Source organism: Papio anubis, chromosome 5 (genome assembly GCF_008728515.1).
Source record: "Papio anubis isolate 15944 chromosome 5, Panubis1.0, whole genome shotgun sequence".
In the NCBI taxonomy this organism is placed as follows: domain Eukaryota; kingdom Metazoa; phylum Chordata; class Mammalia; order Primates; family Cercopithecidae; genus Papio; species Papio anubis.
Window position 1 is genome coordinate 66,747,904 of NC_044980.1, and position 25,909 is coordinate 66,773,812.

Consider the following 25,909-nt stretch of genomic DNA (forward strand, 5'->3'; position numbering starts at 1 on the left):
ACTGTATAATCAGGGCATTTACCTCTCAAAGCCTCTGTTTCCTCATCTATAAAATGAGGATGATGGTTTCTACCTCATAGGCCAATTGTAAGCAATTAATGAGATAATTCACTTAGAATGGTGCTTGGTACATTCAAATGCACAGTACTGTTAATTAAAACACAAAGGGTCCTATCATGGCCATTTTTATCCTTATGTGTTCCCAAGCAACCACATTAATAAACTGGTAAATACTACTGTTTTTTCATTAAAGCTTTCTCTTAGAAAATGAGAAATTTCATATTTAACGTGAGTTAATACAGTGCCTGATGTCCCTTTATACCTGAGATAGCTTCAGTAACATCTGTATGGTAGGAGTCTGGTGACAGTAAAATGTCTGCCATGGTAAGGTTTGTAAACAATGTCGAATTGTATGGGACCATTGAAAGTTGGTGAGGGGGGGGAGGGAGGGAGGTAGAAGAGGGAGAAAGAAACAGTGAGGGGAAAGAAAGGATAAGGCCAGAAAAATGAGCTCCTTCCTTTTAAAGCCATGGCTGCTTCTGCCTAAAGTGGATGGGAATGAGAAAGGAGTCCCCAGGTGTGCTCTCCTTTCTCCCTGCAGGGTTGTATGGAAAGATGGGTTCCCCAGAATGGGGATGTGCCATTAGCAGGATGTGAGTAGTGTGAAACCTCCCCACCCCCACTTTATGATGTGTTTCAAAGAGACACATCCAAGGTGCTTTTTGGCCCTCAGCTCTTGATCTGGATTAGATGCAGTGTTCCTTGTCAGCACCAAAGTTTAGATCCTTTTCTGCCTCCCTCTCCCCTCCTTTTTACAAACGTGTTTTCAGATTGCCATTCCTGGTGGGATGAATCTTTCTCTCTCCTGCTCATTTTTATTTATCTATTTATTTTCCATCTTTCTCATGCTTTTCCTATTTCGACTAAGCTCCATGTTGCTTTGTTTTCCCAGCTTTCTCTGCTTGCCCCGTCTCACTCCACAGCCCACTGCCATTGTTTTTGTTTCTCTCCCCACCGAGCCTTCTTCCTTTTCCTTTCCTTTCCTTTCCTTTTTTCCTTTTTTTCCTTTTTTCCTTGCTTTGCTTCGCTTTTTTGAGATGGAGTTTTGCTCTTGTTGCCCAGCCTGGAGTGCAATGGTGTGATCTTGGCTCACTGAAACCTCTGCCTCCCAGGTTCAAGTGATTCTTCTGCCTCAGCCTCCCAAGTAATTGGGATTACAGGTGCCCGCCACCACGTCCAGCTATTTTTTTTTTTTTTTTGTATTTTTTAGTAGAGAAGGGGAGTCACCATGTTGGCCAGGCTGGTCTTGAACTGCTGACCTCAGGTGATCTGCCTGTGTCGATCTCCCAAAATGTTGGGATTACAGGCATGAGCCACCGTGCCCAGCCCCTTGTGTCCTTCTTTCCCCTCTTCTGTAGGCTCTTGGAGCCGGGGCTGACCGACTGCTAGCTGCTCCTTCCACGTGCCCTGCTTCTCTAGTTTCCACTGGGGCTTCAAGTTTTCCATGCTGTGACTGGGCTGGCTTTTTTCCTGCTTTTGCTTCGATTTGAGGAGAAGAGCAACAGGACCTGAAAGTGCTCTATAGTTTAACAAAGGTGATGGGAGCCCAGAAAAGAAGAGACACGACAAGGGAGGCTGGGGATGCTGTGAAGTGGGCGCTGAGGAACTTCAGGGAGAGTTCATTGATTCTAATCCTGACTTCTTTCCATAAAGGCTCTTCCCAGTCCCTGGGGGAGGAATAGGATTCATTTGGGGGTCAGACTGTTGCTCTTCCCCACTAGTAGCTTGGGGGAGTGGGAAAGGTATTGGATGGAAGGTGACCACCAGGGATTTCTGGTCCAAGGTTAGCTGTGTGATAGAACCTAGATCAAGGTTATGGGTCTTCAGTTTCCTGTAATGTAAGGGGTTTGGTGCCGATGAGCTCTAAGGTTTCTTTCAGATCTCTAAATTGTACATTTCTGAATCTCTGCTTTTCTTACTGAGGATTCCCAGTATCTTGCAATGAGCATTACTTGGCAGAGTATTTAGCACTCTTTTTTTTTTTTTTTTTTTCTGACAGAACTACAAGTTTATTTATTTTTATTTTTTATTATACTTTAAGTTCTAGGGTACATGTGTTACAACGTGCAGGTTTGTTACATATGTATACATGTTCCATGTTGGTGTGCTGCACCCATTAACTCGTCATTTACATTAGGTATTTCCCCTAATGCTATCCCTCCCCACTCCCCCCACCCTACAACAGGCCCCAGTGTGTGATGTTCCCCTTCCTGTGTCCAAGTGTTCCCATTGTTCAATTCCCATCTATGAGTGAGAACATGTAGTATTTGGTTTTTTGTTCTTGAGATAGTTTGCTGAGAATGATGGTTTCCAGCTTCATCCATGTCCCTATGAAGGACACGGACTCATCCTTTTTTATGGCTGCATAGTATTCCAGGGTGTATATGTTTAGCACTCTTATTTAAGAGTGGCCTGCTGTTATGTGTGCACATGCGTGTGTACTGCACTGAGGATAGAGGGTGGGAGGAATGTTCTCGCACAGATGCTGGCCAGATGAGAGGGACAAGGGGAACTGTCCCCAGCTTTTATACCTTTGTACAAAGGAGAGGACTTCCTGTGGAACACAAAGACTTGGTGGTCTATCATGAAATAAGAATGGATAGTTATGATCAGGTTATGCCCAGGGGTAATCAATCCATGGAGACTTGGGTTGTTTGTATTCCTGATAGTCTTCATTTTCATTTGGGATGTTCAGTGCTGTTAGTTGGCCCACAATAACCTTTAGACAGCACTTGATTATAAATCTGTAGACCTCAAGTGCTAAATAATAACCATGTGATGTTACCATCTGCATGGGTTCAAGCTGAATTTGAAGTTGATAAATTGTAGTCTTTACTGTGATGCAAATGTAAAGCTTGTTTGGGACATGAACCATAAAAAGGGCTTAGAGGAATATTTTCTTAGATCATTAGTGACTTTGGTCACTAACAGAACTTAGTTGTCTTCCCATAAGACAACAGAGGGTATCCTATAGTCCTTAGAGGGGCTTTAGAGATCTTTTCTTATTAGATAAAAGGAAACCTTTTTTTTTTTTTTTTTTTAATCCAAACAAGTATTATGAGGAACAATATGTAAGCTTGATAAAACTTTATTATTATAAATGTGTTCTTTAAGTTTATTGCATTTGTCAATTCAGTGGAAAAATGACAACCTGGCACTTCAGGTCCTCTCCAGTGTCTTAAAATTTGGTAAATAATAAATTTAAGTGGATGACAATCCTTTTAGATTTAATATCAATTGGAAACGTATTTCCCAAATGAAATTTAAATGGAATGTTTACAAACTCCCAACATCCTCCCATTACAACTTAGGGTTCCCCTGATCTGTTTGAAAACCGTTAATACAGAGAATAAAAATAAACTAAGCATAAATCCAAGGAACTAGAAAAACAAACCAAAGCAAAAATATATGGGAGAAATTAAAAAACAAAGCTGGGGCTGGACACAGTTGCTCACACCTATAATCCTAGCACTTCAGGAGGCTGAGGCGGGCGGATTACTTGAGCCCAGGAGTTCCGGACCAGTCTGTGCAACAGGCAAAACCCTGTCTCTACCAAAAAATTAGCTGGGCGTGGTGGTGTGTGCCTGTAGTTCCAGCTCCTCAGGAGACTGAAGTGGAGGATCACTTGTGCCCAGGAGGCCATGGTTGTGGTGAGCTGAGATCATGCCACTGCACTCCAGTTTGAGGTAGTGAACAAGGTCCTGTCTCGAATAATAATAATAATAAATAAGAAATAAAGAAATAAAAAATAAAAAACAAACCTGGGGCTGGATGTGGTGGCTCATGTGTGTAATTCCAGCGCTTTGGGAGGTTGAGGTAGGAGGGTCATTTGAGGCCCAGGAGTTCAATACCAGCCTGGGAAACATAATGAGACTTTGTTTCTCCCCTCCAAAAACAAAAACAAAAACAAAACAAAACAAAAAACCAAAAAAACAAATAATAATAAAAAAATTAACTAGATGTGGTGTGGTGGTGGTGCCTGCAGTCCTAGCTACTCAGGAGACTGAGGTGGGATGATCCCTTGAGCCTGGGAATTTGAGGCTGCTTGAGGCTGCAGTGAGCTATGATCATGCCACTGTACTCCAGCCTGGGTGATATAGTGAGAACCTATCTCAAAAAAAAAAAAAACAAAAAAAAAAAAAAAAAGAAGGAGAAGCAAAAAACGAGCAAATAGAAACCCCACAAAATCCAAATCTGCTTATGTAGGCCCCCCAATTTTAAAATATATTGAAGCAATTAATCTAGAATTATATACCAGATATTATAGATTCTAGACACTGAAGATTAGATAGTTCTTTAAGTTCTTTAGCCTCATTCTTTCTCAGACGAAATAAGCAAAACAGAAAAACAAACAAAACACACCATCTCCTAGTAGTGCTTGTTCCTCCTAAGCTGCAGCAATCCTTGTCATCTTTGGACATCTCTGTTCCTTAGAGGGCTCTCACTGTGGAGCTGAACTCTGTCCCCTGTCCTTCCCCGTATTGTTTTGTGCTCTTCCCTTGGGGCCTGCAGAACATGTCTAATCCCATGTCTGCATGATAGACCCTCAGATATTTGCAGTGGTGACTGTTTGCCCATGACTCGTCTCTTCTTTAGCAAAACAGTCCCAGTTCCTTCAATTGTTCCTCATATGACAGCATGCTTTTTGCATCCCTTTGGCATCCTTGTCCTTTTCCTCTGAACGTGTTGTCAGCTTTGTCTATATTTGTATTAAAGTATTCCATGGCCCAGGTGTGTCTGACAGGTATAAAGCAGAGCTTGACCATACTCACTCTTAATGGAGTTATTACATTTTCATCAATATAGGGTAGGGCAGGTTGCTCCCTCAGTGACGCTAGTGGATTATTGATTAAAATCCCAACTTGTGTCTAACTGTTAAACTGCTTCCTTCTTGGTTTATGTAGTTGATGATTTGGGGGCCAGTATAGGGCCTTTATTCCTAAAGGATTATCAGAATAATGCAAGAGTGATTACAAGTTTTCTTATACCCAAGCCAGTACATTTACCACTATGATCTGCTGCTTAAAGTGCCAGATATTTGTTTTCACTTTCTAGGAGTTCTCTGTTTCCATGGAATCTGTTAAGTTAGGGGTTTGAAAGGGAAACAAGCTAAGGGGCTTTATAAAGCCTGCTTCTGGTCTTGTGAGGAATCTGGAGTCATTTGCTGACCTCTGTTATGAATTGTCTTTTACTCAGTTCTGCTGTGTTACAGAAACAAAGGCAATTTCAATTTGATAGTGGTGAATCATTCCATCAAGGATGAAAGTCATCTAGATTTTAAATTTATATATATGTGTCTGTGTGTGTATGTGTGTGTATATATATGTGTGTGTGTGTGTATATATATATATAATTTTTTATTTTTTGAGACGAGTTCTCTCTCTGTCACCCAGGCTGGAGTGCAATGGCATGATCTCGGCTCACTGCAACCTCTGCCTCCTGGGTTCAAGCGGTTCTCTTTTCTCAGCCTCCTGAGTAGCTGGGATTATAGGTGGGCACCACCACGCCTGGCTAATTTTTTTGTATTTTTAGTAGAGATGGGGTTTCACCATGTTGGCCAGGCTGGTCTCAAACGCCTGACCTCAAGTGATCCACCTGCCTCGGCCTCCCAAAATGCTGGGATTACAGGCATGAGCCACTGCACCCAGCCTGTGTGTTCATATTTTTTGAATTATTGTGTTTAATGCAGAGGTTTGAATAATGGGTATCTTTTACAATTATTAATATATGCATTTAATTTATGCTAATTATTTCTTTGGGTAAGTTATTTTAATTGTGTAATTTAGATCTTTGATATCCTTGTCAATTTTTTACTTACTTGTTCTATTAGCTATTGAAAGAGGCAGGCTAAAGTTATCCACTGCGATTGTGGATTTGTCTACTGTATTGGATTTGTTAACTTTTGGTTTATATCTTTTAAAGATGTGTTATTAGGGGCATACAGATGTAATATTATAATATTATCTTATTCAACTGACTCTTTTTATGACGAAAAATTTCTTTTTCCCTAGTAATATATGTTGCTTTAAAGTCTACTTTGTCTGATATTATTTTGTCTGTGCTAGCTTTTCCTTGGTTAGTTTTGCATGGATGTCATTTTACTTTTAAGCTGTGTTATTTTTAAGGTGTATCTCTTGTTGGCAGTGCACAGATATTGTTATTGTTTTTGGATTAAAAAAATCCATACTGGCAGACTTGGTGTACTATTTGGAGTAGTCTATCTACATTTAATATAATTGCTGAAATAGTTGGATTTATATCTACATATAGCTATTTGCTCTCTGTTTGGCACACATGTTTTATTTTTATGTTTTTTGTTTCTCCTGTCTTGTTTTCTTTTTGATGAATCAACTATTCTTATTATTTAAGTTTCCCCTCTATAACTCATTAGTTATGCATTCTTTTGGTGGCTACTCTCAAGTCAAAATATATATAATATATTATAAATATAATAAAAGTACTTTTTCAGCAATTTCCTAAAAGGCTACATACTTTAATTTCATCTACCTTTTACATTATTGTTGTCACACGTTGTAGTTCTACAAATATTTTAAACTCCATGACATTATAATATTTTGTAAAACGTTTTCTTATATATTACACAAAATACGTGCTTTTATAATTTTGTAAAATTGTTTATATATTTGATATATTTATTCACATATTTACCCACTCACTATTCCTCATTCTTTCCTGCATTTCCATGTTTCTGTTTGAGATCATTTCATTTCTTCTTGAATAACGTCTTCAGTATTTCTTTCAGTGCTGGTCTGTTGGCACTGAATTCTCTCAGTATTTGTCTTAAACATTTTAATTTCAGTTTCGTTTTTAAAGATATTTTTGTTAGACATGGGATTTTCTTTCACCCTTTTACAAATATTACACAATTGTCTTTTGGCTTCCATTACTTCTCTGAGTGGTTCTCCTGTCTGGTATTTTGTTACATTTTTGTCCTTATTGTTTCCATGACTTTTTATTTGTCAGCCCTTGTTATTCCTAGTTGTTTTCAGCAGGACTGTTGGCCTGTGTGGTCTATTTTATCCTATCTGGAGATGGATGCCTACTCTAAAGGCTATTTCTGAAAAAATGTCTTATAAGTCTTTTAAGTTATTTTAGTTAACCTTCCTTTAAAAAAATGGCATTGTGATACTTCCCCCTGGATTTAACCAATTTGTATTTACGTGACTGGGACGATACATCTGAATAATCTTGATATTTTAAATTATATAAAAGTCAGATGCTTTTAAACATGCTTCAAATCAGTGGTTCTTCAGTTTTTTGATTCACATGTTCTTTGCGTACCCTTCTCAGAATCTGTGACTGATAGACAGACTCCTCAGATAAATGCCCAAAACTGCTGCATACATTTTCCAGAGGATTAAGGAACATTTCCCCCTCACCGTATCTGTCCGCAGATTTCAGGATGGGAACTCCTACATTAAGAACATGAAGCAAAGACTGAGTTAAATGAAAAGCTGTAGATAAGTCACTAAATATTTGCGCATTTGCTGTTTGTTCACTAACATGGTGGGGAGAAAATGTACTGAGCCTGGCACAGAAAGATGTAGATTTGATTTCTGGCTCTGCTCCTCACTAGATCTAATATTTTCAGTGTTCTCTTTAATAAACAAGGTTCATAATAATACCTCCCAGGTATTATTGTGGGAATAAGACAAGAAAACACACAAGAAAGCACTGTATAAATTGTGATGTGCTGTACACATAGATAATATGTATAAGTATATAGATATATCGATGTCTGTATTTGTATATATGTGCATACACATATAAGAAATAATATTTGCATTTCCACACTTTCTTTTAAAGAAGTACTTCAGCTCCACACGGTAATTTGAATAAAATACTTTGTGCCCACAGTGCTTCCTTTGGTACCACGTATGCTATTGTACTTGAGAGACTGTAAAGAGGATAACCTAACTTGGAGGTTGGGGCAGAAATCAAGAAACCTAATATTACACATCTGGCTCTGAGATCCTGAGCTACTTAGCAGTAGTACCTATATTTGTATTTACTTACCTATAAAATGGAATAATAGCAATGCATCCTTTTTTTTTCTTTTAACTTTTCAAGGATCTTAGAAAGTTCAATGCACTGTGTTCTATAGGAAAGGCTCTGTATAGATTTTTTTTTATTATTGTAAAGAAGACAAGTTTCAAATATTGAATACAAATCAAATTTGATAGTTCACATAGCACTATATTTTAGCATAATGGTTTTCATGGCATGTATTAGTAAACATTGATTATCAACTTATTTTTACCTTTATTATGCTTCTTTGCCTAATCATCCCATATAAAGGCTGTGTATAATACTAGAATCCATTGGAAGATAGTTTGTCTTCCTGTCAAATAAAAAGGTGACAATTACCATTGAAAAGTATTTATTAACTTCCCATTTTTGCCTGTTACTATAAAAGCTAGAGTTCATAAACTTTTTTTGAATCTTTAGATGCCTTTGAGACTATGATGAAAGCCATAAACCTTTCCTCAGAAAATGGACATATATGCACACACAAAACCAGTTTTGCTAATAATTTTCAGAGGTTCTCAAACTGTCTGAAATCCGTATTCAGATTCTTCCCTTGGTTAAGAAACCCCACTATAAAAAGATGTATCCTTTTTTCTCATTGTCATAATTTGAAAATGCAGTATTTGTTCATTGCCCACTCATGCCGTATATTTAAGAAACCAGAGAGTTAAGGTGTTGTTCAGCAAATAGCATTGTTATTAACAAAGTGTAATTATATACAGATGCATTGTTTATAGTGAGAGGGAAGAAAGGGAGGAAGAGAGAGAAAACATGAGTACAAGAATACCCAGTGATTAGGCTAATACAGCCACTCAATTACCCAGGTTATTAGAGACATTGATTAACGAAAAAATGTTTAGAACATGCAAACTAGTGTTGACAGCCATTTCCACTTTAAATACCATCTGGAAAGGAATAGGAAAGTTGGATGAGATAGTTTAAGGTGGCAAAAACATTTGCTACCTTTTTGGTTCCCTGGGAAGAAATCCACAGATGTCACAGCATGTCAGCAGAAGGCTTGGTCTTTGAAAATTATTGAGTTTTGCAAGTAGAATTTCTCTAGAGGATGCTTGATGGTAAAAAATGTTAGTTTAATTTACCTGATTCTTTGTGTGCATTTATATTGAACTGTGTTTGTTATGATTATAGTCAATTCAGCTCTTCTGCTCTACATTTGTGATTCCGGTTTTCCATGTGACTTGGCCTTCCAAGGTTTTATGGGAGTACTGATGAGTATTTTTTATCTGGGCATGATTGGGAAGGAGGTGATACACCTTCACTATTTGACGGGGAAAGGAAATGATTCTGACACTGATTCCAACTGGTTCACTTGGGAAACTAAAAATTTTGATTTGCCAAAGGCAAAGTTTATAGGTGAATTCGTATGTGAAACAGAAGAGGGAAGACTAAATTTATTCAAATTGAAATTTGGTTTGGCCACTAACAATGTTTGCATTATCTTGCAATAGACTTTTATAAAAGTGGGCAACAACTTTCAGTGGCAATGGAAAAAAGTGAATTAAATCAGTGAGGAACTGTTTATGATCTGTTAACACAGGAAATAATTCCAAAGATAGTTTTGGCAAGGTTGGGGTGAAAATGATCCTCTTAACCAGCACATGTGGTGATAAAAGTTGATACAAAATTTTTGGAAAGAAGTTTGGCAATTTATGACAACGTGTTCATATTTTTGGAGGCATTTCTAGAATTGTATTCTAAAATAGCATCTCAAAGGATAAAAAATACTTAAAATGTTTATCAGGAGTTGTTTAAAATGTTAAAAAGTCAGAAGTACTCTTAACGAACAATAGATGAATATTTAAGTAATCATGGAATTATAGAACATCAAACGCTTGGTGGAATACAATTAAAAGGGGTGCCAAAGATTGTAACAACGTGGAAAAATATTTTTGATAGAAGAGAAGAAAGCACACCAGTATGTATTAATGTATTATGCCATGAGTATAACTGTGTAATAATTACCTGTGCATATGAATAAAGACTGGAAGATAATAGGAAAAATGAAAAAAGGTTGATAGTTTAGGATCATATCAATGCAGATGAAATCTAAATACCTTTAACTGCTGTTATTTATTAAATAATGAAAACTTTTAAACAGTCTTCTAATTTTATGCTTTTATGGATTTTTTGTTAGATATTGAATTAATTAGAAATTTAATCATTTGGTAGAATGCATGTTTTTGCTCCTAATGGATAGCTATTGTTCTAAAACCGTTTATTGAATTGTCCATTCTTTCTCTGCTGATTTGAAATGCTATCTATTATTGCATAATTTCCATGGGTACGTGTGTCTGCCTCGGACTTTGCACTTGTCTGTCTCTATGCTACTATTACTCTGTTTAAATGACCCTGGTTTTATTGTATGTTTTGCTTTGTGGTAGAACAAGCTTTGACAGTCCAAACATTCTCTCTCAAAAGTATCAGTTCAATTCTAGTGTATTTATTCCTCCAGATGAACTTTAGAATAAGCTTGTTGAGTTTCATTTGAAAAATGGGTTTTGACTAGAGTACACTAAACTTGTTGATTAATTTGGGGATATAATTTTGCCTAGCATGCTTCTTATTGTTTCCAGAAATTTCATTGGCATATTTGAGTGTTTTATATTTTGGAAATAGTGAGTTTATAGAAACGTGAGAACACATCTCTATTGCTTCTGTGTAGGAGCAGAGTGATTCTGATATTTATGCCAACAAATTTATTCAGGAAAGTTTCTAGTTTTCAATTGCCTGAACAAAGAATGCAATTGGATCCAGATGGGGAACTGAAAGAGGTACTCTGGAATTCTGTACATTGGAATTTTGTCTTTGTCATATATGAAATTGGTGGCCTTTTAAGAAGAGTAGCAGATTTTCAGTGGCCTCAGTGATTAGAAAGATCCCACTCTTACCCAAAAAATTGCCACCTGTGGTTGGCTATTTAAGCTATACTTGCATATTCTTTCAACTTGCATATTCTTTCAGAAGACCGCTCTTCCTGCTGATCTCTTAAGTGCTTTATCTAAATCCATCTCCTTTGAGCTTTATCTGTGTTTTCTGAATGAAAATGTTCTTGTTATTTCATCTTCATATTTTCGTTCCTTGTCTTCCTCTCCTGCCCATCCATTTCTGTCTAATAGGGTCTCTCTGTTGGTTTCTGTATCACCCCCTCTTTTCCCGTAGCATGTTTATCCAGGTCTTTCTGATGTTTTTCTGGTTACCATGTAAGAGACTCTTTTTGTTGCTGAATCTCTTCTGAGTGTTAGGACTTCTGGGCATCTCTCTTTAATCTCCTTAATGGGCATGTCTTATTACTCACATAACTTTTGGTTATCCTTTTACTAGCGTAAAGCATGGCATGGTTCTTGAAAGGCAGGCGTGATTAATTACAAGACTGTAATGTTCAGGGCTGTATTGCATTAGAAAGGGTTGCAATTAAACTCTCATAAGTTGTAGTCCTTGAACACCCAACCAAATATAATAGTAATATGATCATTGTTTTGAATAGATGCAGATTAGATATCCTTGTGATCTGTGAAAATTTTTGATCTGTTTATATAATTTGTTTTTTATTTAAAAAAAATCACGAACAGGTCAGGTTAGATCTGCCTGTGGATAGTTAACAGTCTTTTTAGCAACCAGGAACATGACTAAAGCAAGCTGTTCTTCCTTTTTTAGGAAATGGAATTTCGTCTGAGTTTCCTCTCTCAGTCATGTTAGACATTTGTTGTTTTTTTGCTTTTCAGATCTCCTTCCTGAACTTTTTTGGAAGCTATTGTATGGTAGATTTTTCTTGGCATGTTGCTTTTCTATTGATTACATTTATGTGTGCACATACACATGCATGCTCATATGCAGAAAAAGGGCAATTAAAACTGCCAACCAGTGACTTTTCAGAACTCCGTACTTTGTATTTATACCATTTCATAATTTCAGATAACTGTGTGTGTGATAGGTTGCAAACCACTAGAAATGCATAGCTTTTTGTTTATTGTAAAAAATTGAGATTAAATAACCATGTGGCTACTAGAAAACCCTGCACTGATTTTGTTTTTGATCCTGATTGGCTTAACTCTTAGTGTCCTATGAAATGTCTTGCTGATATTTGTCAGAGGCAAATTGATGTTAAGGAGTCTGTGTAGGCTTTTCTCTGTTCACCTTCTCCTCTATCACAGGGTAAGGATATCTTGGCGAACAGGTTTGTTTTTGTTGGGCAAGCACACAAAAGCCCAGATGCTTCTCCACGCCGGGCCGAGCTCTGGAGGCCCTCCAAAGTGGGCGACCCTTTCCGCCTCCAGGTTTCCATTTCCCTGCCACTCCCACAGGCTGGGCAGAATGCGCTCTCTCTCTGGAGGCCCCACTTTGTATTGCTTTTTGTGTTTTGGGTAGGGAGTAGCACAAATCCTTCAAAGCCTCTGGGGTCTGGCGATGACCTGGCAGTCCCTACCATAGCTGCTGTTCCCCTGGGTGCAACACGGCTGCTATAGCCCCTCCGTAAAGCCTCAGGATGACAACATACCTAAGAGCCCCAGCCTGCTGCCCCACTTCCTTTGACATTAGTCCTCAGAGGATGCCTCAGTGACCTGAGGTGGCAGCTCCTGTCCTTGAGACCAAGGCATTTTGCAGGGCTTTGTGCCAACCAGAAGCTCTTAAGAGAAAGTGTGAGGAAACAGCACTTGGAAACCCCTCAGAGAAGAGAAATAGCAAATGGAAATAGCATAGCAAGGGAGAGGGAGTAGTCCTATTTATTTGGCAATGTTTGTAAATATTTAAGATTCTTACAACTGACTATGGTCTAGTGCAGGGTAAGGCCAGAGATAAGAATAATTATCATGAACTTTTGTACTAATAATGGCATTTTAGGTACAGGATAAAAATTAACTCAAGCCATGATGTTCAGCTGGTAGAAATTCAGAGTAAAAGACTGCTGGGTGTGGTGGTACATCCTTGTAGTCCCAGCTACCAGGGAGGCCGAAGTGAGAGGATGGCTTGTGCAGAGGAGTTTGAGACCAGCCTGGGCAACATAGTGAGACCCTGTCTCTAAAAATAATTTTTGAAAAGCAAAAGGCAATGAAGTACCACACTCTTACATCTAGTACATTTTAGAGAAAGAAAAAATTCTTTCCTATGCCCTGAACTTCTTTAACTTTAAAAACAGAATAAACCAGCTCTGATACCCATACCTAATACATCAGGAAGCATCTTCCCTAATGTCAAATGTGTTGTTGTTGGAAGGAAGCACTCATGCTATTTGAACTCAACCACGTGAAGTGAATATAACAAATGACACTGTTATGGACCCAGGCCCTTTGTATTGTGCTTTCTTAGAGCCAGGACAAGGAAGTGTGACAATGCCCCGACTTATTCCTTTTTCAGGGGCAGATGACGGTCTATGCGAAGTTTGACAAAAATGTGTATCTTCCTGAAGATGCTGAGTTTTACTTTACTTATGACGGATCTCATCAGCGACATGTCATGATTGCAGAGCGCATCGAGGATAACGTTCTCCAGTCCAGCATTCCAGGTGAGGTGTCCTCTTTGTTGTGTGACTGGGAAACTGGTCTGCAAATAACTTCCCTCTAGGGATGTAGGCCAGGAAGAGAGCCAGGAAGAAAAAGAAAACAGTGCTGCAAGGTCAGGAGTGTGTGTGCCTCTGTGTGTGTGTGTGTGTGTGTGTGTGTACATTAGGAAGAACACTCACATCTGAGATTCTTCCAGCTGTATCTGCTGCTTAATTAGGAGTCTTAACTTAGACCAGGCAGACTCATCCTATTGACTGCACCCAACTTTTATGGTTGGGTGTGCTTTGGATGCAATCAAATGGAGGAAACACTGTCTATTGAGTATCACCTCCTAATCACCGCCTATAACCTCAGTCCCATTGCCAGGGTTGGCTCAGGCAGAACTGACATTGACAAAGTTTGTCTTCTCTCTTCCTCATTCTTCTGTGGGCAGCCTGGCAGTTACAGGTCTGCCTCTCCTCTGCTTGCTCCCTTTGGTCATTGGGGTTCTTTCCTTGATGCCCTGTCCATCCAGAATCTTCCTTGGGGTATCTCCAGCTCCAGAACTTTCTCTCCCCATTATCAAAATGCTTACATTTTGAAACCTGTGATTTCCCCAGTTGTCTTCTTGATAGATGATAAATTAATGCATCCTGTTCGTATATTGTGATGAGCTAATAGCCCTTCTTGATATAGTTGTTTTATATTTTTATTGGTATGTGGGTTGTGCATTTAAGGGTCATCAGGCTTTAACCTAATGGTGGAATTAAAATGTCATTACCTACAGGACAGGGAGGGCATTTTAGAATTCTTTTTTATTGATTTGGTTTTTCTTAACTGTGGGTCTTTCAGGTCCTTTTAATTTGGATCATAAAGAGACTCTTTAATTTTTCTTAGAGTTAAGATTGAGATCATTTTTAAAGGAATATGTTCCTGTGTGCTTCTGTAACATATCTGCTACATGTGGAAAGAAGGTAGCCAGTGAATGTGCAAACAACACAGACACAGTGAGAATTGTAGAGAAGTGCAGATACCTCTTAGCTCTCCCTGGTCTTGGTCAATGAATTAATCTGTTGTCCAATTTCTGAGACCATCGGTAATTTTAAGCACTTCTCTCTTTAGCCCAGTAATCTTCATCATTAAAAAAACAAAAAAACAAACAGTCAAACCAAATTAATGGGCCAGTCATGGTGACTCACGCCTGTAATCCCAGCACTACAGGAGGCCGAGGTGGGAGGATCACCTGAGATCAGGAGTTTGAGACCAGCCTGGCCAACGTGGGGAAACCCCATCTGTATTAAAAATATAAGATTAGCTGGGCATGGTGGCCGGTGCCTTTAGTCCCGGCTACTTGGGAGACTAAGGCAGGAGAATCGCTTGAGCCTGGGAAGCGGAGGTTGCAGTGAGCTGAAATCGTGTCACTGCACTCCAGCCTGTGAGACAGAGCGAGACTCCATCTCAAAACAAAAACAAAAACAAACCTAATTAATGGCACATAGTTACTTCGGCTGTTGGTTGCTTTCCCTCTGCCCTTTTGCTCTGGCTAATGTTTTCCCTACCTTTAGTTTCACCCTCTTTTCTTGGTTTTCTCTTTTATCAAGCCCTGATAGAGAAAGGAGAAAAAATAGTAACTAAAGTGCCACTCTTATTTTCAAAACTTTTAATCTTTTCCTTTACTGGCATGTGGTGGTGACTCTCCTCCTCCTTCCTTAGGAGAAAGAGAATGTAATCTTTTGTTTATATTGTGGTCTACTTAAAAGTGAGGTTTCTTGCCTTCATTTTAACAGAATCTAGAGGCAGGTCACAGTTTCTATTTCTGAACCTTGAATTTCCCTGGTGACAGCTTTACCAGGACAACCTTTCAAAAATTTGTAAGAGAGATTTATTTAATATTTACTGGGTATGTGTAGTCTGGTGGGAGGTGGGTGCATTCTGTGCCTGTACCATGAGACTACTTTTAAGAGTCAATGACAAAGTGACACTAGTTCTCTTTCAGTGAACTTAGGATGCTCTTGTTCCTTGAAGCCCTAGCTGCACAGCCTCTGGGGAAAGTCTTTGGAGAATAAGGCAGAGGAGGAATGACTTGTACCTGTTAGCCATTTGATTGGGGGCAACAGGGTGCTATGGACCAGTGGTAGCTGAATAACTCTTCTCTGTCCAGTCATGATTATCATGATCATAGTGACATGGTGCCATCAATTCCTGAAAATTCTGCCAAGGGCAGCATAAAAATGTACCTGGGTAAGAGCTTCCCAACTCTGGCAATATAAGAGAGTGGGACAAAGAAGAGGAAGAATGGAGGGAGGGACAAACAGCAGGATTTGGTGACACTCTCAGGAGAAATATTGAGAACACCTACAAGACAAGACACTTATCAGAAGAGGGGGCAGTGAACAACAACACACACACATAGATATGTATATATATTTTCCCTTTTGTTTTCTCTTGGGTAGTCTTCACCCACCTTTACTCACATTCAAAGGAGCTCTATGAAATTAGGGCAAACTTGTGTAATTGTATGGTGCTATCTTATAAACTTATCGCTTAAATAAATATGTAAAAATATGTGACTCAGGAGTCACATATTTTTGGAATATGTGAGTGGAAAAGAGCAAAGGACTTGAAGACAACAAACACAAATTCAGGGGTCAGGGTAGGAGTAAAAGGTTAAAGGAATGCTGAATAGCAGTGTTTGGTAATGATAGAAGAACAGATGCTCAAATGCTCAGAGCTCATAAAGGTAAGTTTTAAAATCAGGAGTTACTGAAAGAAGATGGAGTCAGCATTAGTTTGGCCCACGTGCTTGGCAGTGTGTAAGGGTAATGGGCTGGCTTTCCTTTCCACCTTGTTCTCCCGGGGCGTGTTGGCTGCTTAAGCTGTGAGGTAGAGCTAGCACATTGGACCCCTGTGAGAGCATCTCCTACAGACTTGGGGTGAACTGTTCACTGTCTTGTTGTCCAGGCCATGGGCTTCAGGAGACGGTGACGGTATCTGTGTGCCTCTGCTCAGAAGGTTACTCTCCAGTGACCATGGGCTCCGGCTCAGTGACCTACGTGGACAACATGGCTTGCAGGCTGGCTCGTCTGCTGGTGACGCAGGCCAATCGCCTCACAGCCTGTAGCCACCAGACCCTGCTGACCCCATTTGCCTTGACGGCGGGAGCGCTGCCTGCCTTGGATGAGGAGCTCGTGCTGGCTCTGACCCATCTGGAATTGCCTCTAGAGTGGACTGTGTTGGGAAGTTCTTCACTTGAAGGTGGGTCATCACCAGAAAATTCAGATATCCCCTGTGTGTGTCAAGTTCAGAATGTTCCTTATGCTATACTGTCTGTTCCCCTGGGCAGGTTTTTCTGCCCACATTTTACCTGAACCTTGCTGTGATGTGAAGGGGTTCCCTGAGGTCCTGAGCCACTCATCTCTGGGCTGGTTTATGTGACTCGTGCCAGGAGGTGTGCAATAAATGGAAAGGCCTTGTCTCAAGTGGGGAAAAGACTGTTTCTTTATGGTATGCTCTTCAGTCAGCTGCTCTGGGCTGTGGCTCCACTTCCCTTGGCAAGTTTTCTTGCTATGGGAAGAGGACATTGCTGCCCCATTTCCAAATAGGTAGGGTCACTGGACAAGAAAGCTCACGTCGCCAACTTTGTGAAACACTTAGAAGACATGTGACAACATGGGAAACATAACCAATGAATTGACATCTTTGAAAATGTCAGTGTCACCGAGAGCATTTGTGGTACATTTGTACTAGGTTTTGGAGTACTAAAGACCAAATGGACTCTGAATACCAAGTATTTGGAATCTGCATAGGAACAAGGCTATAGATGTTATATATAGGCCCATACTAGACATGAGGCTAAACTGATCAATAGATGCTTTTTAAAAATGAAAAAATAAAATCTTCTTTTGAGAGCTGGGGTCTCACTGTGTTGCTCAGGCTGAACTTGAACTTCTGACTTCAGTGATCCTTCTGCCTCAGGCTGCAAAAGTGCTGGGATTATAGGCATGTGCCAACGTGTCCAGCCAATAGCTGTTTTTTATTGGTGATTACAAGTTATATATAATTTTATTGGAAATACACAGATGTTGTTTTGTAATTTATTGAATACAACACATATTGGTTTTTTTTGTATCGTTCCTGTGTCCTTAGCTTTGTAGTCAGATGATGCTGTTTTTGAGAGTTTCTGCTTCCTGATAAATTCTAGTTGTAAGTTTCAGGTTGGCTTAAATTCGATCATGGATGAGACTAAATGCACTACTCTGGGTAAAGGGGTGTGAGTTTTATAAACAGAATTATAAGGCCGTAAGTCACAAACCAAGAGGATCTCTGTTTCTTTCCTTTAATCAGGGTGACACTAAAACTCTCCTGGGCACTTAAAGACGTCTCTTGTTTTTAAGACCTTGGATAAGGGAAGTCACAAGTCTAGTCCAGCACCGAGCCATGCCTGAATCCTGTGTGCTGCACTCTCCTGTGTGGTGGCTAATTGATACGTATGGCGTGGGCTCCCTGAGGTTGTGGGTGGTGTTTGTTCTGCTCGCTATTATCCCCAAGGACTCAGCAAAGAGATATGAAATATAAGGGGGAGTTGCAGTGATGATACTTGAAAGGTCTTTGGATACAACATTCATTCATTCATTCATTCATTCAACAAATACTTTTTAAAATACAGTATTAATAAAATATTTTAAATAAATTATTTAATAAATGTGCTGTACATTTTTAATTTCTACAGTGAGTCACAGTAGTACCTGCTTCATTAGCTGGTTTAGAGACAGGGTCCTCTTGCTCTGTTGCCCAGGCTGGAGGATGGTGACACAATCATAACTCACTGCAACCTCAAATTCTTGGGCTTATGTGATCCTTCTGCCTCAGCTTCCCAGGTATCGAAGATTACAGGTGTGTGTCACATGCTTGGCTAATTAAATTTTTCTTTTCTTTTCTTTTCTTTTAAGAGACAGAGTCTTGTTGTATTTCTCAGGCTTGTCTCAAACACCTGGCCTCAAGTGAGCCTCCCACCTCAGCCTCCCCGGTAGCTGGGATTATAGGCACCTGGCTCAACAAATGTTTCTTAAACTCTTGCAATGTGCTAAGCCCTTTTATACAGGGGAATTGCAATAGTAATACTTGATCGTCTGGAGATACACCCTTTCTATCTCACATATGTAAGTGATAGATGACATGTATGATCTATATTAATATATATAGTATATATAAATTTATATATCTATGATATATATTATCTATATCTAAATATTATATACATATAATGTTTTCTGGCTAAGAAACTTCATTTTCTTAAGTCTCTTGGATTTCTAAAAATATTTCTAACTATAATATTGGAGGGTGGCTTTTTCTGGGCGGGGGGGCGCGGATCCATTTTGACAAAGACACAAAGGTTTCATGATTTCCCTTAAGTAAAGGAAGAGCATCACAGCCTCATGCAGGGGCAGAAGCAGGTCAGTCCCACAGCTCCTCCCCAGGCCAGCAAGTCTCAGCACAGCAGCTTGGTGCCTACAGCAGTTTAATTTGTGCCTCTGAAAAATTACAAATTGTTGAAGGTCATGGAACCTCATAACTGCACATGAATAGCTTAAACTAAGGGTCTCCACAATGGAATTCATGTTACCCACGTTTTATTTATTTTTCATGCTGATATTTAGAAATACATTAATACTCTCTAGTATTTAATCTGTGGATTGCCATAATACAAGCATACAATTTTCCATGCTGGGCATGCCTGCTCAAAGTTATTTTTGCTGGTGGAGATACATGAAAAAGTAAGTTTGGAGAACACTGAGCTAAACCCCAAGTTGTCAAGGGTCATCCTATTGCCATTTTCATTGCTATTTGGGTATACATTCTTGTTTGCCAAGCTTTTAGCTGTCATGGACTTTGATTTATCCATATTTTTATAACAGACAGATTTATGTCACAAGGAGGTCCTTTCTGTCCCCTCTGTCAGTATTTATACGTAATATATGTATTTTCATGAGAGAAAAATTGGAGCAGTTTCTTTTCATGGTAAAACACTTTTCTATTCTAGTGTCCTAGTTGTTAAGAATGTGTGCTGTGGAGCCAGGTTCAAATCCTGACCTTGTTACCTCCTGGCTGTGAGACCTGGGCAAGATATTTTAGTTCTGGTGCTGCACATTTTAAATTTCTACAATGAGGCATAGTAGTACCTGCTTCGTTAGCTGGTTGTGATGATTTAATTAGATAATGTATGGTAAGACCTCTAGAAGAGTATCTGAACATATTAAGTTTTCAGTAAGAGGTGATGTTGGTATGTGCATGTGAATAAATTTTCATATATAGAGTGTATTGTATGTACTCATATGTGCATAGGTAGAAAGCAGATACAATTGGTTTGGACAAATGAAGCTAAAGGCAAAGTATAAAATCCTGGCATTTAAGTAATTCTTTGCAAATTTCTAGGAATGTTTCTAGACTTTCTCTAAAGGCAGTTTATAGTATTTGAGGTAACATTGTCTGCAGCCTAGACTTGTAGTGTAGCTTTTTTACAACATCAGTGTCAAGCGACAGGGTTAATGCTCATGTTTGAAGCTGAATTTTAATCTGAAAGTTATGACCATCTTATGAGATTTCATTCAGCCTGCCATGTGTTTAAATCTCTGTGTCTGCCTTTTCACACCTCAGTTCTGTTATGTATGTATATAGGGGCTCATATATGGATAATGGCTAAGTTTAGATTGGTAGGCCTTAACAGATGTATTTTTCAGTACATTTCTGTCAAAATTATTCCACATTAAAAAACAAATTGGGCAGTTAGATGAGTAGATTGAAATATAAATTCTTCTGTGTTTTAATTTTGTACTTCAGAAATTGTATTAGATACTAGGTAGAAGGAAAACGTGGAGTTTTTATTGTATTTACTAAACTAAGTAGTTGGACATAAATTAATCATTTTATAGTTGGGAATAAACAAGAGTATTTGGTGAAGGACTAACATTGATGCCCTAGATTAACTGGATTATATTAGATTTTTACAATGCACACGTATACTCTATGGATGTATTTTGACTCATTGCCTATTCATAACCATTTGGTGGGCTTCTACTAATCTTGAGCTGTTTGGGTTTGTTTTTTGTTGTGCTTTTAATTTAATAGAGTTTTAATCTAAGCAGTTTAAAAACTCATGTGCTTATACATCTTTTTTAGTATACATATTTTATTTGTATTGCTTGTCTTGAGGTAGATAAATTGTAATAATGATGTGAGAAATAAACTGTGACATTGGACCCACTGGAAGTTATAATGTATTAGTGGCAGTGGCATCACAGGTGGAAAACAATTTCTTTCCTAGCAATTATTTCTTCCAGTACTTGTCCAAAAATTATTTTAATGCTCAGTGTTCACTCTTATTACAAATTTTTGGTGTTTATTTATTTATGATTTATTCAAATATAACTAGATCTTACCGAATGAGTATTCATTGATTTCTATAATGACTTTGTCTTGGAAGAGTGATCAAAACCCTTCTGCGACACATTACTGTATTCTTTGCATTTTGTAATAAACTTCTCATGTTTTTTACCTTGTCAATCATTGAGAGTTATGAGGAAGGACTGGGAACCTGGAAAAAGGCCAGAGTCTGAGTGGAGCATGGATCTTGTAACAAAAAGCAGAGCCTTCTTTCAGCCCTGTGTCTTACCCGTCATTAGTCACAGTGCAACTTCATTATGTGTTCGAGGAAAGGAAATATCCCAGATTTTATTTAATTTTAGACCATAAATAAAATTGGATTTCTAGTTCATAAAATTATGACCATTCCTTTTATGAAATAGCATTCATAATAGTGCCTTGTTCAGGGTCTCAGAAGCTCAAATTTGGAGTAAAGCATTGAATAGTAATGTAATTATTCAACAGAATCTCACAATTTAATTTAATTGTTTTTTTGTTTTGAGGTTTTTGCTTGTTTGTTTTTTGGGCAGAAATCTTTTCTCAGAGATTTGTATAATTTTGACAATTAGGTTAACTGGGATAACACATTCTGATGTTTTATGTGTTGATGCTCAGATGACTTTGGAGTTGAAAGCCTCCCCGACCTTCCTGCTCCATCAAACTACCTTCCTTTACTTGTGTTCCCAGTAGCTTGACATGTCTGGCAAGCACCAAGCTTGCCAGCACCAGTGAGGGGATGCCATGTGGGTAAAGAACCCAAGGGGACCACAAGTGGCATCTGCAAAGACAGATAGCATCGTTCCTGTGAACACAGTAGCTTCTCTCCTAACCTACGGAGTAGGTCGAGCTTGTCCTGGTTAGGTTTTCTAATTTAAGAGAAAAATAAAGCCTAGATCCTTAAAAAAACAAAGAGGTCATATAAAGAATATTTCTCATATATGTTTACACTTACAAACAAATATATAACAGTTTGGAAGACTCAAGATATTTTTTGCCAGAGTAAATTACTATTATTTTGAAAAATGAACTTGGACTCTTCCAGTTGTCTAGGTAAAAGTAGTTCATAGGATCAAAGGTCTCCTAACAAGCAGAAGTTCTTCTGCTCATTATGGAACAGGTGGATTCTTTGTTATATCAATCATAAAAAATAACCAAACCTGTTTGTTTATTTATTTATTTATTTTGAGACGAAGCCTCACTCTGTTGCCCAGGCTGGAGTGCAGTGGCATGATCTTGGCTCACTGTGACCTCTGCCTCCTGGGTTCAAATGATTCTCCTGCCTCAGCCTCCTGAGTAGCTGGGACTACAGGTGTGTGCCACCATGCCTGGCCAATTTTTGTATTTTTAGTAGAGATGGGGTTTCACCATGTTGGCCAGGCTGGTCTCGAACTCCTGACCTCAAGTTATCCACCTGCCTCGGCCTCACAAAGTGCCAAACCTGGTTTTGTAAAGGTGCTACCATGAATTGAATCTGCAGGGAAAAAATATTAAAATATTTAACAAAACAAAGCATTGCCTGGTAGATTGCTTTGTCAAGTTTAAGAGTTAGCTTTTCTCCTGCCTTTGTAATTGGTTCTATGAGTGAAAGAAAATTTTAAGGTAAGCCAATTGAACTTTTGGAACTCTTCTACAGGAATGTTTTGGACTTAAACACAGCTGATGTATTTAGAGGATCAGCTTCTCATTCTCATTCTGTGGGTCTATGGTTGGTTGGAGAGCTGTCCCCAAAGAGAACCAACTGGTGGAACTAGTAGAACCCATTGAGGGTGGCTTAGAGAATTTAATATTTTAATTATCTATTCCAAAAATCAGATTAAGAGTACACTCCTTAACTTGCAATAGCACCAACAGAGTTATAACAACCACAACAGATTTAAACTTGAATCCAGAAATTAGAGAAATGATTCATTAGTTGCAAGGACAAATCCAAGTACAAGTCACAGCATAATGAGTAGTAAGTTAAAGGAAATATAGAAAACCTTGTCACGGCCCACATGTGTAATGTATAGGTAAAGTAATGTGATGCTTTACTATGGAGAAGGGTCGTTAGTGTAACGCTCTGCTCTTGCCTTAATAGGGTCTTCATAAATTAGTTCCTTTTGTAGGAGAATGTTTGTTTTTCTATGCTTTACACATAATGGAAAGAAAAGGAAAAGAATTGCAGAGGCCCGAAAGACTTTAGAAGAAAGTTTATAAGAGTTAGGGTTATCTAGCAGTTCTTTTTTTTCCCCTAAATTTATTATTTTTTTAATTTCAGCAGCTTTTTGGGAAACAGTAGATGTTTGGTCCAGCAGTTCTTAAAATGTGTCTTGATTGTTTGGTGTTCATTTAAGAAGTTTAAAAAGCAGTTTTAATATTGCTTCTTATCTGCAGGAAAAGCCATTACATAGGAATTAACAGTTCATTACAAAAGAGTGGATGGGAACTACTCATTTTATGTGACAGCCACATCTTGCTTCAAGTCACATACCCTGAACTTTCTAGGCAACAAGAGAAGGGAATGTGTGGCCTAGCAATATTTGACAGAGAAAAATATCTGTTTCTCTTTCTTTGAATAGAGAAAAGAGATCTGTAGCCAGTAGGAAGCAAGATTTGTTTAATGATTGAAATGGAGCGTGGCTTGTGTTTTTATCTTTGAATACTGTCTGCTGGCCGTAGATATAGAAAGAAAATAGAGCAAGGCCCCAGAGCCTGGCACTGTGGGTTGGCCTGATGACTGCACTGTGTCTGGGTCTTACTAACCAGAGAAGGGTAAACTGATTTATAAGACTTACTTGCTGGCCCACAGACGAGGTGAAATGTCAGCTTTGTTACTCTGCTGTAAAGCTGTGTACTGGACGACAAGTCTGAAATAACATTAGCTGAAACACCAGTGGGTAGGAAACCCATAAAGGACAGGTTTATTACAAAATACAGGAAATACAAGTTTCTGGGTTTTTGTTTTTTAATTTTGAAATCAATACATTATGGATAACAACTGATTCTGGGGTTTTGTATGTTTCTCTTGGAAATCTTGACATTTTTCAAGGGATTGTGTACATACTCAGTATTGCTGTCTGGCCTTTTGTCACTTCTGATAGTATCTAATCAGACAAACATCTCTACATCTTTTCTGACATTTCAAGCTGGTAGTATACTCTTTCTGTTGCTAAGGCAACTCACTGGATGAATACTAGGGGTGGAGAGAATGTTCTTTAGATCCTATGGCACTTGTTATGATGGTAAATTGATAAAATTGTTTTACAATCCTCAGCACTATATATATATATATATATGTGTCTATTATTTGTGAAGTTTTAAATCCTTAATTTAAAAATATCCTCTTTGTCTTACCTTCCTTTTGTAGTTTTTAATTTTTGAGGAATGTGTTTTCTGGCAGTGAAGAATTTAATATAGAATTAAACTTCTAAGGAAAAGGACTCCTCTCCCCCCAGTCATTTGAATTCATTTTTCAGTTTAAGTAGGTAAACTCTTATTGAACACATTCTCTGTTTAAGGTACTACATGTTCAATAAGAAACAGCAGCTTAAACTCTTCCTTAAAAAATAAGCTTCCTACTTTTGTCTGGCCACAATGGCCCTCATACTGGAATAGAGAATTAAGCACTTACTCTCACTTCTGGGAAATAGAACGTAGAGTTGGATTCAGGTCACTTTCTCTCCCTCAATTATAATTTTCAAGAACAAAAAATGTAAAGGGAAGCCAACAGCCTACCCTAATGTGCTTCCCAAAGCATTCGGGACTGTAGAAGGTTTTGAAGTCCCGTTCTTGGCTTACCTCCTCTGGGGCTTTTCTCCTCTTAAAACGTAGCAGGATGCATATAGCAGTTTTTGCTTGCACGCAGGGGATTAAAACTGAATTTAAAAAATGACAGTAACCAAGGAATATCTTCATAACCTTGAAGGAAAAACTTAAAATTTTGCTATTCTCATAGATTTCTTAATAGGATTTGAATGCTGGCAGTTGTCCTTGTACTATTTTATCTACAAACCAAATGAAACATTGGTTTGTAGATAAAACACTGGTTTTAAAACTAGCGATGTTTGGAGGTTAAAATCCCCACGATTGAAAAAGTTGGGTAGGAGAGATCTGGGGAGCAGAGTGAGGCAGGGAGTCAGACAAGATGGTACATTCTTAGGGAAGTGACTAATTGTGCATCCTGTTGCAAAGTCCTCTTTACTTGGCCCAGTGTTGTTTAAGAGGCCTTGTCTTGACTCTCTCAGATATAAGCCTTGGTGTGGGGATGAAGCTGTATAGATAGAAACCTCAAAAAATATTCTGTAATCCTACCCTAGGTCCCACATACCTACTGTCCTCTTCCACACCTATAACTGTAGTTGCTTTTACTTTGCAAGTTTGACATGAGAATGTATGTGTGCTGTGAGTAGCGACACATCAGGTCAATATCTGGAGGAGAGAAGAAGTATGAGTGACGGGCGTTAGCCTGGGTCCTTAGAATTCGCTCAGCTCGGGTTCCTTCTGCTTATTTTCCCCTCACTCTCAATTTGTTGACTTTTTTTTTTTTTTTTTTTTTTTTTTTTTAAGATGGAGTCTCACTGTATTGCCCAGGCTGGTCTCAGACTTCTGGGCTCAAGTGATTCTCTTTCCTCATCCTCCCGAGTAACTGGGACTATAGGTGTGTGCCACCACAACTAGGTAATTTTTTTGGGCTCAAACGATCCTCCTACCTCAGCCTCTGAGTAGCTGGGACTACAGGCACGAGCCACCACACCTGGCTGGTTTTCTTTTCTTGCCCTCTTTAAAAAAATCTATTTTGACGCTGGGCGTGGTGGCTCACACCTGTAATCCCAGCAGTTTGGGAGGCTCAGGTGGGTGGATCACTTGAGGTCAGGAGTTCAAGACCAGCCTGACCAATATGGTGA

General features: G+C 38.7%; 1 protein-coding gene across 3 annotated transcripts in view; it reads left to right on the forward strand.

Moving 5' to 3' along the window:
* The window catches only part of ARHGEF28 (Rho guanine nucleotide exchange factor 28), a 313,224-nt gene that overhangs the window by 113,470 nt on the left and 173,845 nt on the right, over positions 1-25,909 (forward strand). For all 3 annotated transcript variants that reach the window (XM_021939454.2, XM_009208611.4, XM_021939453.2), the window contains exons 3-4: positions 13,483-13,630; positions 16,569-16,862. In XM_021939454.2, the coding sequence (XP_021795146.2) occupies positions 13,483-13,630; positions 16,569-16,862 (442 nt within the window). The remainder of the gene's footprint in view (positions 1-13,482; positions 13,631-16,568; positions 16,863-25,909) is intronic.